Raw genomic sequence first — 16,717 nt, 5'->3', positions numbered from 1 at the left:
CAGCACTATATCGTCAATGTTATAGACAAAGTTATCTGAACCGGTGGGCTTAAGTCAAAGTTATGATAGCGCACTAGCGCCCCTCTGTCAATGTCTAAATACTGTAACAAGATCCCTTTCGTACTATAGATATCAGCTGTAGCATGTAGGTTTTATATAATTTTCTGACAGAACTAACTACGATAGCAGCGCCTCTCATCGGGACAGATATCTTTGTTTAATTATAGTAATTAATTAAAGATGTGTTCATTTGTTTTGTTCTTTCATCGCTTATCGTTTGGACTCGGAGCAGCACTGGAAGTATTTGAAGGTCTGTAACATACACAGATTATATTTTTGAAGTATTATCATCTTACAGATTTTTTTTGTTACAAACATTGATGTGGTTAAATGCTTGAATATAAAGCATTCTTAAGAACGGAATATGAAGCAATGTGGAAAGAAAGCTTGATAGTTGTGATTAAGATCAGCTTCAATTCCATTATTTATAAGTTTTATCTTTTAATTTAAATATTTTTGCATGTATCTTTTATAAAGTCATAAATTACATATTTTATATCTATAGTAGCTTGTTTTGTATCGACATGTTCAAGAAAATTCATTTATTTTTACCGAAATGTTTTAGATTCGTTTCTTTGTGATTACACTTGGTTTATTTTTATTTGCATCGTCATTATCATTGTCATCTATGGTTTATTTTACAGTTTCTAGTGTATGATATTGTCAGCACATTTGATATTTATATCGTCTTCTTAATTATTTTGATATTTCTAAAAATGTGACAACAATATCTCTTATAAAAGTATCCCTTAATAGGTTTTACTCTTTGTATGGGTCGATTTGTATATCTGTAGTTGGATTGTAGACTTTGTATGTATTTAGATAGAGTTGTATTTGTTGTGTATATTTAACAATGATGAACCTCAACCAGGTGTTTACTTTCACGCTGCTCGGACAGACTTACACACGTCTTCACGTGTGCGAGATCGTCAATAACCAACCGTGTTGTCCTCCACAACAAGTAAGTTAGGTGTGATCTAACATGTATCCACTGCAGTTCCATTTGTATCAGACCATATTGTTGTCTCTCTATTTTTTAAATCGAAAAAAGGGATAACGATATGCTTTTGTATACATGTGTTTCGATACTGGGAATGCACAGTAGGATTGCTGTTGTTAACTGATTTTTCTGTTTTTTGTAGTTTCATTTTGCATGAATTCATTTAGGTCTTTTCGTTGTAAGTTTTATTCCGCTTTAATATTGTATTAAAGTGTAACCTTTTTATTGTTCAATAGTTTAGACGTATATTAAATACTGTTTTCTTTAATCTTGTAATGGAATAAGTTGTTTTCTATATATATATGTAGTATTAGGTTAAAATTATAACGTTTTTTATTAACATGTCTTGATTGCGATTTGAAATATAGTTGTTAAGGCTTATGATTAATTTTTCTAATGTCTCGATGTAGGTACTAATGTTGATGTGAATTTGATTACTATAGTTATAAAGTCTTATGCATTTAATGAATGTTTTAAAACATCTCATTCAGTGTTAAATGTTGCGTCTATATGTGTGCATTAAGTTCTCTCTATGAACGTCATTATTGCTAGTATTATATTTTTCGCAATTAAAAAAGAAAAATCGGTAACCTTAGGAATATTTTCTAAATAAGAAAAACAACGATTTCATTTAAATTGTAATCTTTTTCAGTTACGATCTTTTTTTGTTTTGTTTAAGTAAAAGAAATTTTTTACTTGCTACGTTTCCTTTAAATATACGATTTGTTAGTAAATATTAGCTTATAGTTTCTTCGTTAGTTTGTTCAGTTTTCCTAACGTTTGTATTTTTAATTGGCAATGTATTTTTTTTTTTTGATAGTTGCTTCCTATTAACGTTGTTTTTTGTTCTGATTTTTGTAGTTCTGTCTTATTTTGTGTATTAACAAATTTTTAATTCAATTTGCACGATATATTGAGATTCTTATTTTAATGTGGTAAATATATTTTTGTATTAATATGTATTAATTTTCACAGGTGAATCGACACGTGAACGATTTATTTGAGGATCTGCGCGATGGACTCAATCTCATCTCACTGCTGGAGGTGCTTTCTGGCGAACACCTTGTAAGTATTGCTTTGTTTATTTATTTAATATTTGCTTCAACTATAATAAGATAATATTAGTTATAAAATATGTTTTCTTTCACTCGGATAATTGTACGGAGGATGTTAAGAGCCCACGCATACTATAGACCCTTTTTCGACCGAAAGTTTACTCATCAGAATGTTCATGTGTAGAAGTGTACATATTACACAGATTTAGTATAGTGAAATTTGGGCTTAACAACTCAACCCGATCAAGCTATTAGCCTACATATATTCTGTGGTCTCTAGGCTTTAAATCGTCTAATTGTACTCTTCTTCATTTTAGTCTTGTCAGATTGGAAGTGATCGTAAACTCTTGTTACTTATGAGGGTAAAAAATTAAGTGACATTGTTATGTGGTGATTACTTAGGTAAATTAGATGTCAATGTATCTTTTTCATACTTGTCACAATTTATAATTGACTAGAATAACGAAAGAATAAGATGTAAGATTTTCTAAGAATTGAAATATTGAGACAATTATCTCGATCGAGACAAGTTAGAATCTAAGGTGACCAGTTATTCTAATTCCGCAGACCTGTATCTTAGATTTATGACTTGACAAACGGCTTTGGAACCTGATTATAAAGTAATATAATTTATAACATATTTAGAAATGAAATCAAAGGAATAATTTGAATCGGGATTTACAAACTGGTTTCCTTTTGTTGTCTTTGATTATTTAGTTTTTAATAACAATGATATAACTAACTAGACTAACTAGAGAATATAAAAATTAGACTTCAGTTGTTTTGGCCATTCTACACAGTCCTTATCTTTGTGCGAATAAAAATATATTAGTAATTTTACACTCGTATAAGTAAGTCAGTTTTAAGCATTGTTAAAGAAGCTTATATAATGTGTTATTATTATAAACTAAGAAAACATTAACATTTATAACCGAGCCAATAACCGATAAAAAATAATATAATTTAAAATAAAAAACAATATAATAATAGAATAAAGGTGTGGCTAAAAGGTCAGTTAATTTAAACGTTGGATTTTTCATTTTAAACAATGAAAACATTTTAAAAGTTAACTAATAGACGATAGCGGCTGATAAAACGGCAGGTGTGTTCGGATACATCGGAAGCACCCCTAGACAAACTATAGCCAAATGGGGTCGGAACTAGGGCTGTCAATTTAAAACGTAATAATCCAAAAAAATACGACTACTTTGGATTCTTAGTTAACTACGAAAATAAAACGATGTTTACTGTATTTCTCGTACTTGTTTCACAGCACTCATCGCCACCCTAAGACCTCACAAACCCGAAGGTGGCAGCCCTAGACAGTACCTTTTTAAGTTACAATTTGGGGCGCATTTGTACGATAACTATCTCAACCTACATAAGTAAATTAAGTATAACGTAACTTGTAACGACGAGGAAAGTGGATCAAAGGGGAAAAGAATACCATCGAAGAGATAATGATCCGAAAAAACTTTACAGTTGAATCTAGGTAATCGAGAGTCTTAGGGACCGCGATATTTTACTCATCTATAGAGGTTTCTCGTAATTCAGGTTCGACTAAAGTCCGGCAACACATCTGCTGTCCCTCTGGTATTGAAGATGTCCATGGGCGTTGATTAACACCTCGGTATTCCCGCTGTATTTTTGCCCCCCTTTCTTTTATAAAAAAAAGACTAACAATACGTATACCAATAATAAACTCCTGCATTCATATTTACCTAATAGCTAATAGCTATCAAATAATCAGCACATTTTTCAATGTATTATTTAAAACCTCATCCATCATTTTTATAACATGAAAAGCGATTAGTTCTCTAGTTTAATATTTTAGCTTAATAAATTACAAACCACGCCCTGCCCATTAAATATTTTATGTACCATGATATGCGTTTTTACACTCACTTTATCATAATAATGAGTGAAGTGCTTTAAATATGAAAATAACACGTGTTCGTTTTATGTAAAATTAATTTGTAATACAGAAATGCGTAATCGTATGTTAAGGAAACTTAAATTATTAAATCAAAACTTAACATAACTTCCCACCCCTTTTGTAATAAGGAAAGGATGGGAAGGGGAGGTGTATTTGATGGACGTGGAGATGCATAGGAAGGTTAAATATTCTCTTTTTGTGCGTCTCTTCCTTCGTCGATTTAAGGTAGGCAACGCATCTGCAATTGCGAACGTCTATGGGCAGCGATCGCTTCGACATTTCGGCGAATTCATGTGGCCGCTTGCTCGTTTGTCACCTTGTAAAATATAAAAAACATGAAATATAAAGACTCCTATATCTTGTATATTCCCATTGTACTTTTGCTGGCGGTTACAAGTATATTTATAAGGGAGACTGGGTACAGTTCTGACAATTATCGTTTCATAATAATTCTGTTAATTTATCAGTTAGATGGGATAAAAGTAACACAAATCGTGATATGTTTATTTGTCTATTTAAAAATACTAATATATTGTCCTGAAATGCGCTGTAATAATCATAGGATGAAATTTAAAAAAAGGAGAAAGGCTCAAAGCCAGCCAATGAATACCATTGCATATTATCTTGAACTTTTTGAAAAAAAAAAAGATAAGATATCCTTGCATATTAAAATCAAACTTTTTCATAGTAAATTGTAGCCTCTTACAAATTCATATTATTTGTATTTTCCACCAAACAAAGAAATCATACTTTTGTACTGAAAATCCAGATTTTTATAAATTAAATTAGGCTTTCTTTGTTATAAATATACCACTAAAGTTTCAATCAATTACTTTACTTTAGTTTAAATTTAAATCTAGTAAAAAATCAAAATATTTAACAATACTTTGTCATTGTATTCCAGCCGCGGGAACGAGGTCGTATGCGCTTCCACATGCTACAGAACGTCCAGATGGCGCTGGACTTTCTGCGGTACAAGAAGATCAAGCTTGTCAACATCCGCGCAGAGGACATCGTCGATGGAAACCCTAAGCTCACCCTTGGTCTCATTTGGACTATTATCCTGCACTTCCAGGTCAGTCAGCATGTTTTATACTTGAAGCTACGCTATAAATATTACAAGCTATTGTTAATTAATGAATAAGTTTACTTTCAAGGACATTCAAGTGATTAAATACCGTAGGTTTCTAAGACCAAAATCTGCGCTTAAAAATACTTTTATCTTTGTTTTGTCAAAGATAATGAAAGGGATGACGATATGTTTTATTCAGATATTTCGGTCTCGGAAACCCACGGTAAATATTAATGAAGTTCTGCGTAGTTTGATTTTTGAGACTCTCTCGACTTTTTTACACGAAAAATAGTAATTAATATTAAATTTGCATTGAATTTTCAACGAAGTTAAATGTATATAAGTTCAAACTTTCGTGGTTTTTACTAATATACTGTTCGTAAGAAACGGGATGCTTACCACAATTAGGTTGTTTGAGCTCCCGATATTTCGGCACAGTTCACACTACCGCACAACACTAGTCAACCCGTGAACATGGCGCAAGCAACTGTGCTGCATTTAAAATAATTTATTTATACCAGAATAAGATAAAGAAGCAACACTTATCTATTATTAATAAAAATTAAAGTTAAACAATATTGTCTTTAATACGGTATAGTGTATTTTACCAATACGAACAAAGTTGCTACAGCTTTGAGCAAGTAAAATAGGACATTGTCCGCTTAGCCTGATTAACGTCTACTTGGCTTCTTACTTTACGATGCCTTCTAATATATCTAAGTCGATTAAACTTACTCCTTACATCGCACTATTTTAGTCACAAACAGTTCTTTAAAAAAAATAAGCCCGAATAACTGAGCATGTGTGGTTCAGGGGTAAAGCACTTGACTTTCATTCTGCAGGCCCTGGGTTCGATTCCCGCCAAGTACCAATATGTTTTTCGATTTACATTTATCAGACTTTCTTACGGTGTAGGAAAACATCTGAGAAGAAATTCAGTGTTATGTGTAAATCAACCCGCACTGTGCCAGCTTGGTTGACTATGGCTCGGTGACCCCTAACTTAGGGTAGGCTCCGAGCCCCTCGGTGGAGACTTATAGTGAGCTGATGAATAATATTCCATCCATAAAAAAACAACACAGGCAATGCCTCTGATCTGGTGCATTGTTTCCATATAGATAAAAAAAATAATCAATAAACGGCAAAGATTTATGTAATTAGGTACATATTTGCGCTAATCTTACTAATATTATAAATGCGAATGTTTAGATGGATGAATGGTTCGATGGATGGATGGTTGTTTGTTTGAAGGTATCTCCGGAACGGTTCAACGGCTATTGATGAAATTTGGCACAGATGTAGATCATAATCAGGAAGAACACATAGGCTACTTATAACGTTTTTTTTTTAATTCCGCACGTATGAGTCGCGGGCGACAGCTAGTACGTTATAAAGCTATAACTATTCAAATAACGATCATTTTATCGTATTTGGATATACTTGATTTGAATAACTTCTGTCACACAACTGCTATAAATCCATCAGTTAAAGGATTAAAGACAATATATCCTTAACCAACTAATGCTATCCATGACATAGAAATTTTGCATTCAGTACGCCAATGAGATAATGTGTGTCGCCATGTTTCTTTTTATCCTTATATGTTTATCGATATTGGATATCTATTAGCTAACATGGATAAGAATCAAATGTAAAAAGTAACACCTTTTATATAAAAGCGTGCTAAAGAATTCCAATAATATTAACACTTAATTGCCACTACGATTTTCAAGTAATACTATTTCGAGTAATACTTTGGCTTTGAAAGTGTTAAGTTAATATTTTGAAATAGTTTCTTACGCATTTATTTGAAGATTGAGTTTCAACGATATTACACTAGAAAGACAGCGAATCCTAAGGTAAAAGAAAGTTACATAAAATTATTATAAACAACTAGCTATCGCCCGTGACTCATCAACCTGCCCTTATCCCTAAGTAGGGTCAGCACAGTATGTACTACTCCTCTATAGATCTCTATCAGCCGTCATATCTGAATTTACCCCCTTCTTACGCATATCCTCTTCCACACAATCCATCCATACTTTCTTTGGTCTTCCTTTATAGCCATCCACATTCAATCTCATTAGCTATCGCCCGTGACTGTTAGCACAGAATTAATAAAATCTAATTAGTAGCCTATGTGTTCTTCCAGACTATTTTCTACATACATAAAGGTATACCTTTCAGCTAAATCCTTGTAGTAGTCCTGAAGATCTCTTCAAACAAACATCCATCCATTGAAACATTTATAATATTAGATTGAACGGTGTGCTCTCATGTCCGCAATGTGCGAGGATTTTTGCAAACAAAATTGGCTACATAAGCGACATGCGAGCACACCAACGTCAAAACCGGATAAGACAGTCGCCGTGGCCGATATCGGCCGGGATTAGATCATGTCAAGATTTGTTTAAATTGGATTTCACCGTAGTATATTTTTATTAATTTTAAATAGTCTAAAAGTTAATAATTTAAATTGGACTTATATTTCTCAATGAAAACTTGTTTTAAAATTAATATTTAGGTCATGGTTTCGATAAATGGCGTATTGCAATTAATTTGTTTTCATTAAATACACTCGTTCACAACTTCACAAGAATAATGACTGTCGAAACCGACAAAAAGATGCATATTATATTGGGAAATGTAACAAAATGTTTTTTTTTCTTTTTTAAACAAATAGAGAAACTAATTATTATTTGTTTACACACACACACACAAAATTATTTTCCTAATGACAACTTTAATGAACCCCTAATTCTGTATCTCCCACTTGCGTTGCTTTTCAAATTTTTGTCCTTATCTTAACTCGTTGACTGCTTATTGAGGTCAAAAAGGCCCTCATGGTAAGGAAAACCTCAGCAGTGAAGGTGTTAAGTTAATGTGAAAGTCGAGAATCGAAGCCACCGTTATTCAGTAAACAACAGCAAGCTAGATAATTTTTAAAATCCATTCCTCTGAGTATTACTAAGTCTTCCAGTCTTACATATCTAAAGTACAGAGTACGAAATCGTGAATCATTTTGCATTCTAACTGATGACCTTTCTCTAATCCTCTGCATCAAAAGTGCTCAAATGTCACGATCGTTACATAAAACCTTCACAGATCAAAACACTTTTGTACTACTCATTTTCCCTTTCAAACTTGTGCAATACTTTATTTGATTTTTTGCATTTTTTTAATTGGCTCGTATTGAAAATTATTTATTCAATATGTGTTGATTTCGTAACGATTCAGTATCTGTCAATTAAACTTTTAAGTTTGATACTTTGGCTATTAATAGTTGGAAAAGGGAATTCATTCCTTTATAACATGACTAGCTGTCGCATGCGACTCTGTTCGTGCGGAATTACAAAAAAAACTTAAAAGTAGCTCGTGTTCTTCCAGACTATGTTCTACATCTGTGCTAAATTTCATAAAGATCTGTTGAGTTGTTCTAAATTACCTATCGAGTAATAAGTTCTGAAACAAAACAAATTCGCAGAATATTTTCTGTCACATTTCTGATATTTTATGTGACAACTTGAATACTGATTTTGAATACCATGATCTCATTATCGTGTACCCGATTTCGCGTTGATTTCTTATATAAAGTGAACGATACTAATAATTTTAGTATTCAATCGAAAACTTATAGTGAAACTCGATTCTTCCCTTGTTTAAGATCTTACTTATGACTCAGGACTTGAATGATGTCACGCTAAAGCCCTCACTTTCGCTCGTAAGTTACCATGAATTGATGTTACGTTTCGATTGCGTTTAAATCTGGTATTTCCATATCCGGAATGTTGTGACTGTAAGAAGGCGTTAACGACGAAAGTCCTATAACAATATCACCATTTCAACTACCAGCCTGTACCTAAAATATTCTTATCTCTGTCTTATGGACAATAAGTGTTGATTATATTATGTTTTGGAACGAAGTTCCTTATCGCGCGTTGTGAAGGGGGCTAGACGGAAAAAATTCATACGAAAAGTTGTCACGACACTTTTTGCTATATCACCATGGCAACGACGTGACAATATATAACGAAAATTCATAGAAATAAAATGTACTTCTTGTGAAGACTTAAGTTTTTTATTCATAGAATAAACATTGGTTCCTTCACTAATTAATCGAAAGGAACTTCGTTCCATCCGGGTGTCCCTTGACACCTCTCAAGTTTTTTGTAATTTTTTGGCAACGTTATCGACATTTTTCCTTATTTATTTTATTGTGTGTTTATTTTTCGAGTTTCTTAACCGAATATCTTTCAAAGGACTTTTGAAACTTTCAATAAGAATTCGAAACTTTTAAACCTAAAACTTTGAGTACGAGTTTAGTTCTGTGCAAACTTTTATACTATAATTACACTTTCATTATTGCAAAATAACTACTGTTTACTAAAACGTTTATAGCTGACTATAATTATAGCGAGCTTTGTGTAGGTGGCGCCTTCGGCAACTTAGGGTTCGTTCACACAGGTCAAGGCAGAGCAGATATTTATCGCAAACTAAATTAGATTGAAACAGTTTAATCTAACTTTTCACATTTTGTACGCTTGCTGTAGATAACAAAAGAAGTGCAAAATAAAATTAAATGTTTTAACAGTCTTATAAAGGGTCATTTTATTTGCATAAAAGTCTGCTCTCTGGCCCGGTCTGTCTGAACGGTCCCTTATAGATCACAGAGCCTATGTACAGCGTGCTCCTTTTACGTATAATTTGAATAAACAATTTAATATTAACAGTCAGTCATTTACAATCTTACATTTTATAGCTGAAGGCAATTTTATTGCACTGAGCAGGCGTTTAGGTAATTTTGATGTGCTATAAAGTTTTGTTTATCATTTCAACGAATAAGCACTCATCATTTAACATTACAAACACAGAAGATAGTAATCATAGTTATAGCTAGCTAGTTATATAAATTTTACCGTACATATGAAGATATTCAATTTTATAAAAAGTGCCTTAAGTGTACTTATCTTTATAGGGGTAAAGATGTTTTATGTCGGGTTTGCCCTGACTAAAACCCAACGGTGGTCGCCTACGCTAACGAGGAGTCACGGGATCTCCAAAATAGGAACGCAACCGCACTATTTACTTAGTGCTAACAAATAGTGCATTAAAGTTTACTTAGTGTTGTCTCGGTTCAGTACATCTGTTGTACAATGCAAATAAAATGACACAGCGTCAGCTAAATGCATTGTCATTATGCACAAATAAATTTGCAATTAATTAGTTTGTAACAATGCATATTATATATTAACTAATAAACATTCATATATCGCACTCTGCATCCTTAATGATTGTTTCAAATCAAATGCAAGTTGGAAACGACCCAGGGACGTTTACACATGAGCTTGTGGCGCCAAGTACAGTCACTGAATATAGTAGTATTATTTTACCATATCACTAGTTAGTCTCCTGCGACTTCGTCAACGCAGAATTTAAAAAAACCTATGTTACTCATGCACTCTTCAGCTACCCTCCAGTAAAATCTCGTTTAAAATCGGTCCTGCCGTTGCGGAGATTATCCGCAACAAACGCGGTCGCAGACACACAAACAATAATTTTTAAAATTAGATTTTCTTTATTATCCACGTAAAAACATTATGTTCGCGTTATTACACACAGACATTCCAATTTTATTAATTGTGAAGATTAGACTTACTTGTCTTCATTCTTTGTCGTTTACAAATATTGTTTTACTTTCAAATCCCATACTTTTTTTTATATATTACAAGGTGGCAAACGAGCAAGCGGCCACTTGAATTCGCCGAAATGGCGAAGCGACCACTGCCCATAGACATTCGCAATTGCAGATGCGTTGACCCCCAATCGTCGAAAGAGGAGACGCACAAAAAGATAATATTTAACCTTCCTATGCATCTCCTCCTTTTATTGTTATACTAGCTTTTACCCGCGACTCCGTCCGCGCGGAATAAAAAATCGAAAACGGGGTAAAAATTATCCTATGTCCGTTTCCTGGTTCTAAGCTGTTCTAACCTGACCACCAATTTTCAGTCAAATCGATTCAGCCGTTCTTCAGTTATAAATAGTGAAACTAACACGACTTTCTTTTATATATATAGATGTCTCCACGGTCGTATTACGCAATGTTGCTATCCCCTCATTCTATTTGTAAAAAATAGAGATAATTGTTCAAATTAGTAACAGTTGCAATTCAAAGTTAATTTTAATTTGCGTATGTTTTAACGCAATATTGAAATTAATACATTCTTATATTAGGTATGAAATTTAATACAACATGTTTAAACTTTACTTTGTAGTAACATATTTCTTAATCTCGTAGTAAGTAAGTAGTTCGAATTGAGTCAGTAAATTACATGTCATTTAAATAACTTTATAAGTAGTACTACGCAATACTTATAGTAGGCGCCACCGTTGGTATTTCACAGGAATCCATAAAAAACACACGTCGCCCGTAATTCCGTCTGCGCGGAATTTAAAAAAATACTTAAGTAACAGCCTATGTGTTCTTCCAGACTGTGTTCTACATCAATACCAAATTTAATCGAGATCTAGACAGCCGTTCCGAAAATAAAATATCCATCCATCCATCTAAACATTCGCATTTATAATATTACTGAAATTACTTGATAGATTTAAAACTTATTTTAACCTTGAAAGTTTTATGTTGTTTTATGATTTTGCGTGTATCACTCAAGTTTATAAAAGTTTAATTTCTTAAAAGCAAAACTTTATGCTTAAGATAGAAGTTTCATTATACAAATGTGTATTTTATTTTGCTATTTGTGTACTACATAAATATAAGAATTCTATATAATTTACTGTCAAATAAAAAAACAAAACAAATTAAATTGTTGTGTTACGGGATTAGGATTTTTAGATTATTTCGCTCTATTATATTAGTATACATAATAATGTAAATAATGAAATATATATATATATATATATGAAGCAAATAGCCATGATATTTGTTGCCTTTATATAATCAGTGCGATCAATTTATAATACATAAATACATGACGACATATAAATAAATACGTTTTATGTTTATTTCAAGACCTTAATTACGTATCACTTTGCTATACATGATTTGAAAGACATCCTTACGTCTGTTTGTTTATTCTATTATTATCACTTTGTACAATTCAGAAGAACTATGATTTAATTTTAATATAAAAATCAATTTATGTAAAACTAGCTATCGCCCGCGACGTCATCCGCGGGGAATTAAAAATATTAGTAGCCTATGTGTTCTTCCTGACTATGTTTCCTGGCCAATATGCGTTCGTACGACCTGTCATAAGTGTCGGGATTTAAACACAAGTTAAAGTTAACCGCAGCTTACGGAGGCTGCGTACAGTTACCCGGGTCGGGGGTCAACGGCCGCGCTTTGACGGCACGCAGACACACAAACAAGTGAATATTTCTAAGATCCATTTGATGCGGTCCAATAGATCACTTGTTAGACAGTTTTTTGCGTTGTCGATTTCGCAAGTGACGAATTAGGGATAGTTAAGGTTGATATAATTCTGAATTTCGCCTAATAAGCATTATTATGATGCTGTAGAACATTTGTAAGTTTTTAGTAGTTTTTAGTAAGAAAAAGCAGTAATTGTTTTTACTATCAACCTATATGGAAGAATGGGAATTCAACGTTACATTTTTTTTATTATTATTTCATTGTATAAACGTTTCTTTAGTTCAACGATATTCCATTCTCCTTGTGAGTCATTAGTGATGTACCGGATATCCGTATTTGTATCCGTATCCGCAGGAATATATTTGTGACAACACTAGTTGAGACAAAGACCTTAAAAAGTTAATTTACAAAGCTACTCCATTAAGTTTTTATTCCAATATGATTTAACACTTTCCCTAACGAAGTTTAACCCACCTTACGTAGTGTACGTACGTACGCAGTGACGTAGTCAACTAAAAATGTGACCAGTGACCTATTGTGGAAGGTCCGTGGGTGTTAAGGCCGTGGACCATATGGTAACACCTACATCCCGCCTTCAGACAAAGTTATCTGATTCCTGTATAACTGAAAGTATATCCGACCCTGAGTTCTTTCGTCTTTTACTTAAACATTAAAACAATTGAAAGTTCGGATTACTACAATGATTCGTTTTGTATCGTTACGTATACCGATTAACTTTGTTTATAAAACCTAATCTTACTATTATAAATTACTAATATTATAAGTACGAATGTTTAGATGGATGGATCTATGTTTGGTAGAAAGTATCTCCTGAACGGCTCAATGGTTCTCGCTGAAATTTGGCAGGCATGTAAAACATAGCCTGGAAAAACACATAGGCTGCTAAGTTTTTTTAATGCGAGTTGCGGACGACAGCTTGTTTGATATATATACGTATAAATATGTAAGTAGTATCCTCAAGACTCCGTACGAGCGGAATAAATATTAGTAGCCTAAGTTCCAGACTATGTTGTACATGCCTGTCAAATTTCAGCTAGATCGAATTAGATGTTCTGGAGATACCAAATAAGAAACATCCATCCATCCAAATCGCATTTAGAATATTAGTAAGATGGAAGATTATTTTGTAGATTGTAGGAAATAGTAAATTATTTTTTTTTACTTTGTAACTGTAGGTTAATATAATTGCATATAAGTAATGATCAAATTTGTAAGAAATTATCTAAGTTTTATAAACAAACTAGCTGTCGCCCGCGACTCTGTCCGCGCAAGATTAAGACAAAACATAATCAGTAGCCTTTGTGTTGTTCCAGACTATTTTCAATATTTATGTCAAATATCAGAGAGATTTGTTCAACTGTACTGGCTGTCGCCCGACCATCTAACAAGTATCCATCCATACATCCAAACATCTAAACTTTCACATCTATATATATAAAAGAAAGTCGTGTTAGTTACACTATTTATAACTCAAGATCGGTCGAACTGATTTAGCTGAAAATTGATGGGGAGGTAGCTTAGAACTAGGAGACGGACATAGGAACTTTTTTATCTTGTGTGCATTTTTTTTATTCCGCGCGGACGGAGACGCGGGTAAAAGCTAGTTTATTATATTAGTAAAATCGACTCATCACTCAAGTCAAGATATGTTACAACTGTACCCTTTTAAGCAAGCATGTTTCACATCACCGTCAACTGTTTAATTACTTAGCAAACATGATCAAAGCCAAATCGATGTTTAACTTCCACTTGTATAATATTAAATGACGTAAAGATGACCATATCACTTTCAGTGGTTGGTTATTATTTTATTCGTGGATTTCTAAATCCGAAACATCCTTAAAAATATTATCAATTTTAATTTAGTCACAGATATTTAAATAAAGAAAAATCAGTGTTTTTATACCTTACTAATATTATAAATGCGAATATTATAAATAGAACATAGTCTGGAAGAACACATAGGCTACTTATAACGTTTTTCTTAATTCTGCCCGGATGAAGTCGCAGGCGACAGCTTGTGATAAATAATATAAAATAATTTCATATTTATACGAAATGTAACGAAAATCCAATTTTTTTTAATATTTGTCAGTCTGTCCCCAAGGCCTTGTGTATTTTGGGTAATCTTGGGAACAACATGATTGATTTTAACAAGAATGTAGCTAATGCGATCTGGCATTTTATAGGCTAATTTTTTTCTCCGGTGACGAAGTTGCTGGCCACCGCTAGCACTATGATACTTTTCACACCTTACAGAAAATAATTACTAATTTAAATATTGAGTATTCCGATTTTATTTTAACTGTAAATTTTCTAAAGGCATGTGTTAATTTCTTAAGTGTCTTATAATAATAAAAAAAACTGACACTAATTTAAAAATACATTATTTATATGTTTTATCTGTACACGCAAACTCTGGCAGACAATGCTGGTAAGTCGTCAGAGAAAAAAAATAAGCAGAAATGTTGATGCTTGCTTGCTTAAGCATTTACACGATTTTACACTAGATGGCGGTGCGAGACGATGATCTATCGGCTTCGCTTCGTAACGCTTTTAATGGCGTTCAATAGATGGCGCCAAACATAACAAACCGTTATAAAATCTTTAAAATTTTCAGATAATATTTACGCTTCATATTTTCGCTTAATGTTTATAATCTACATATAATCTTTTAGTTTATCTATTTATCTCAGTATTTATTTTATTACTGTATTGTATATTAAATAATTTATGCATTCCAGTTGCAATGTGAGTACATTATATACATATTTTAATTAATTTGTTTTGTATATGTTTAAGAAAAAAACTAAGAAATTGCTATTCTCATAAACTTTGCTGCTGAAATTATGTAAGACGATTTTAATGTCATATGAGTCAATAACTTAAGATTCCTCCCTATAATATACAGTTGCATTAATTCATTTCCAACTATATTTCCCCGATTGTCCGAATGTGTAACCTGTTAACGGGTAATTTGCTATCTTCTCTAACATATTCAATCCAGCAGTGTCATAGTTGAAAAGTTTATTTACAAAGGGTGCAGTGTACATAATGGGTATGACCATGTCAATTGCCCACGTTAAGTTTTTTTTAAAACCGGCGCCGTCACGGGCAACTTGACGTCGGTAGCCGTCAGTCACCTGTTAGCGTCCGATCGATGCGCGCGCGCCGCTCCCGCGAATTTAAAAATCGAACACGAACAATTTGAAATAAACTTTTTTATTGCACAGAGAAAAGGATTTATGTGCCAGTGTCCGGTATGTGATAAGTGTTGTGGTTATTATTCGATGCGTCTACCCATAAATACACCGGTGACAATAACGTATATATAAGGCATTGTTGTTTTGTTGGGAATTGTCAATTAGAAAAAATCGTGAATCGAACTAAATGTTATTACGATATTTTTCGCATGAATATTATTTTATATGACTAATTAACTGTTATGTTAATGCAATGTCTAACTACGCCATTTTATTACGTATTAACTTATGTAAAAATTAATTAAGTTCGTAATTTTATACTAAGACTTTATATAACCTTATTTTTGTTGCGATTAAGTCTCTTTATCAAATTTACACTGGAATAAGGCTTTACAATTGGTGTATTTCTTATCATAAAAATTACAGATTGTTATTTATTTTCGGAGTCACTACGGGTATGCATTATTTTGATAATGTACGTTTTGCAATGTAACCTATAAGCCTATAACGTATTGTGATATTCCGACTCAGGTATTGGAAAACTGTAGTGAAACCTTTTTTTTTAAAACCTAATGTTCATTTTAGCTTACATATAAAAAGGATGATTAAATTTATGAACGTTACGATCAAGTTAATTTCAAACGATAATTTTAACTCAAAAAATTTATGTTTTTTAACTTTCTCCATAAATGTCTTGCAAGAATTGATTATATTGTGATTGGTCAGTCAGTTTATAATTTTCCGTCAGATTGTAATATACGTAAAAACAAACTAATGTTATATGACATATGTAGATGTGTATCTATCATACTTTATATAAACGTGGGTTGAATACTCAGCTCAAGAATTCAGTACCCTCAATTAAAATAACGACGGCAATACAAAGGTTGGTACCTTATAAAGTATTGCAAGGTAATGTCGTGGGCGAAGGAACATGTTTCAATACAGTAAAAACACCCTCATAAAAACATGTC

General features: G+C 32.6%; 1 protein-coding gene across 1 annotated transcript in view; it reads left to right on the top strand.

Annotated features, from left to right (window-relative positions):
• Nucleotides 1-16,717, top strand: part of LOC106711916 — a 149,167-nt gene that overhangs the window by 13,060 nt on the left and 119,390 nt on the right. Inside the window, exons 3-6 of the mRNA XM_045684582.1 lie at nt 293-310; nt 959-1,021; nt 2,036-2,125; nt 4,956-5,126. Of these exons, the coding sequence (XP_045540538.1) occupies nt 293-310; nt 959-1,021; nt 2,036-2,125; nt 4,956-5,126 (342 nt within the window). The remainder of the gene's footprint in view (nt 1-292; nt 311-958; nt 1,022-2,035; nt 2,126-4,955; nt 5,127-16,717) is intronic.

Source organism: Papilio machaon, chromosome 26, assembly GCF_912999745.1.
Source record: "Papilio machaon chromosome 26, ilPapMach1.1, whole genome shotgun sequence".
Classification (NCBI taxonomy): domain Eukaryota; kingdom Metazoa; phylum Arthropoda; class Insecta; order Lepidoptera; family Papilionidae; genus Papilio; species Papilio machaon.
This window is presented reverse-complemented; position numbering and strand designations above follow the sequence as displayed.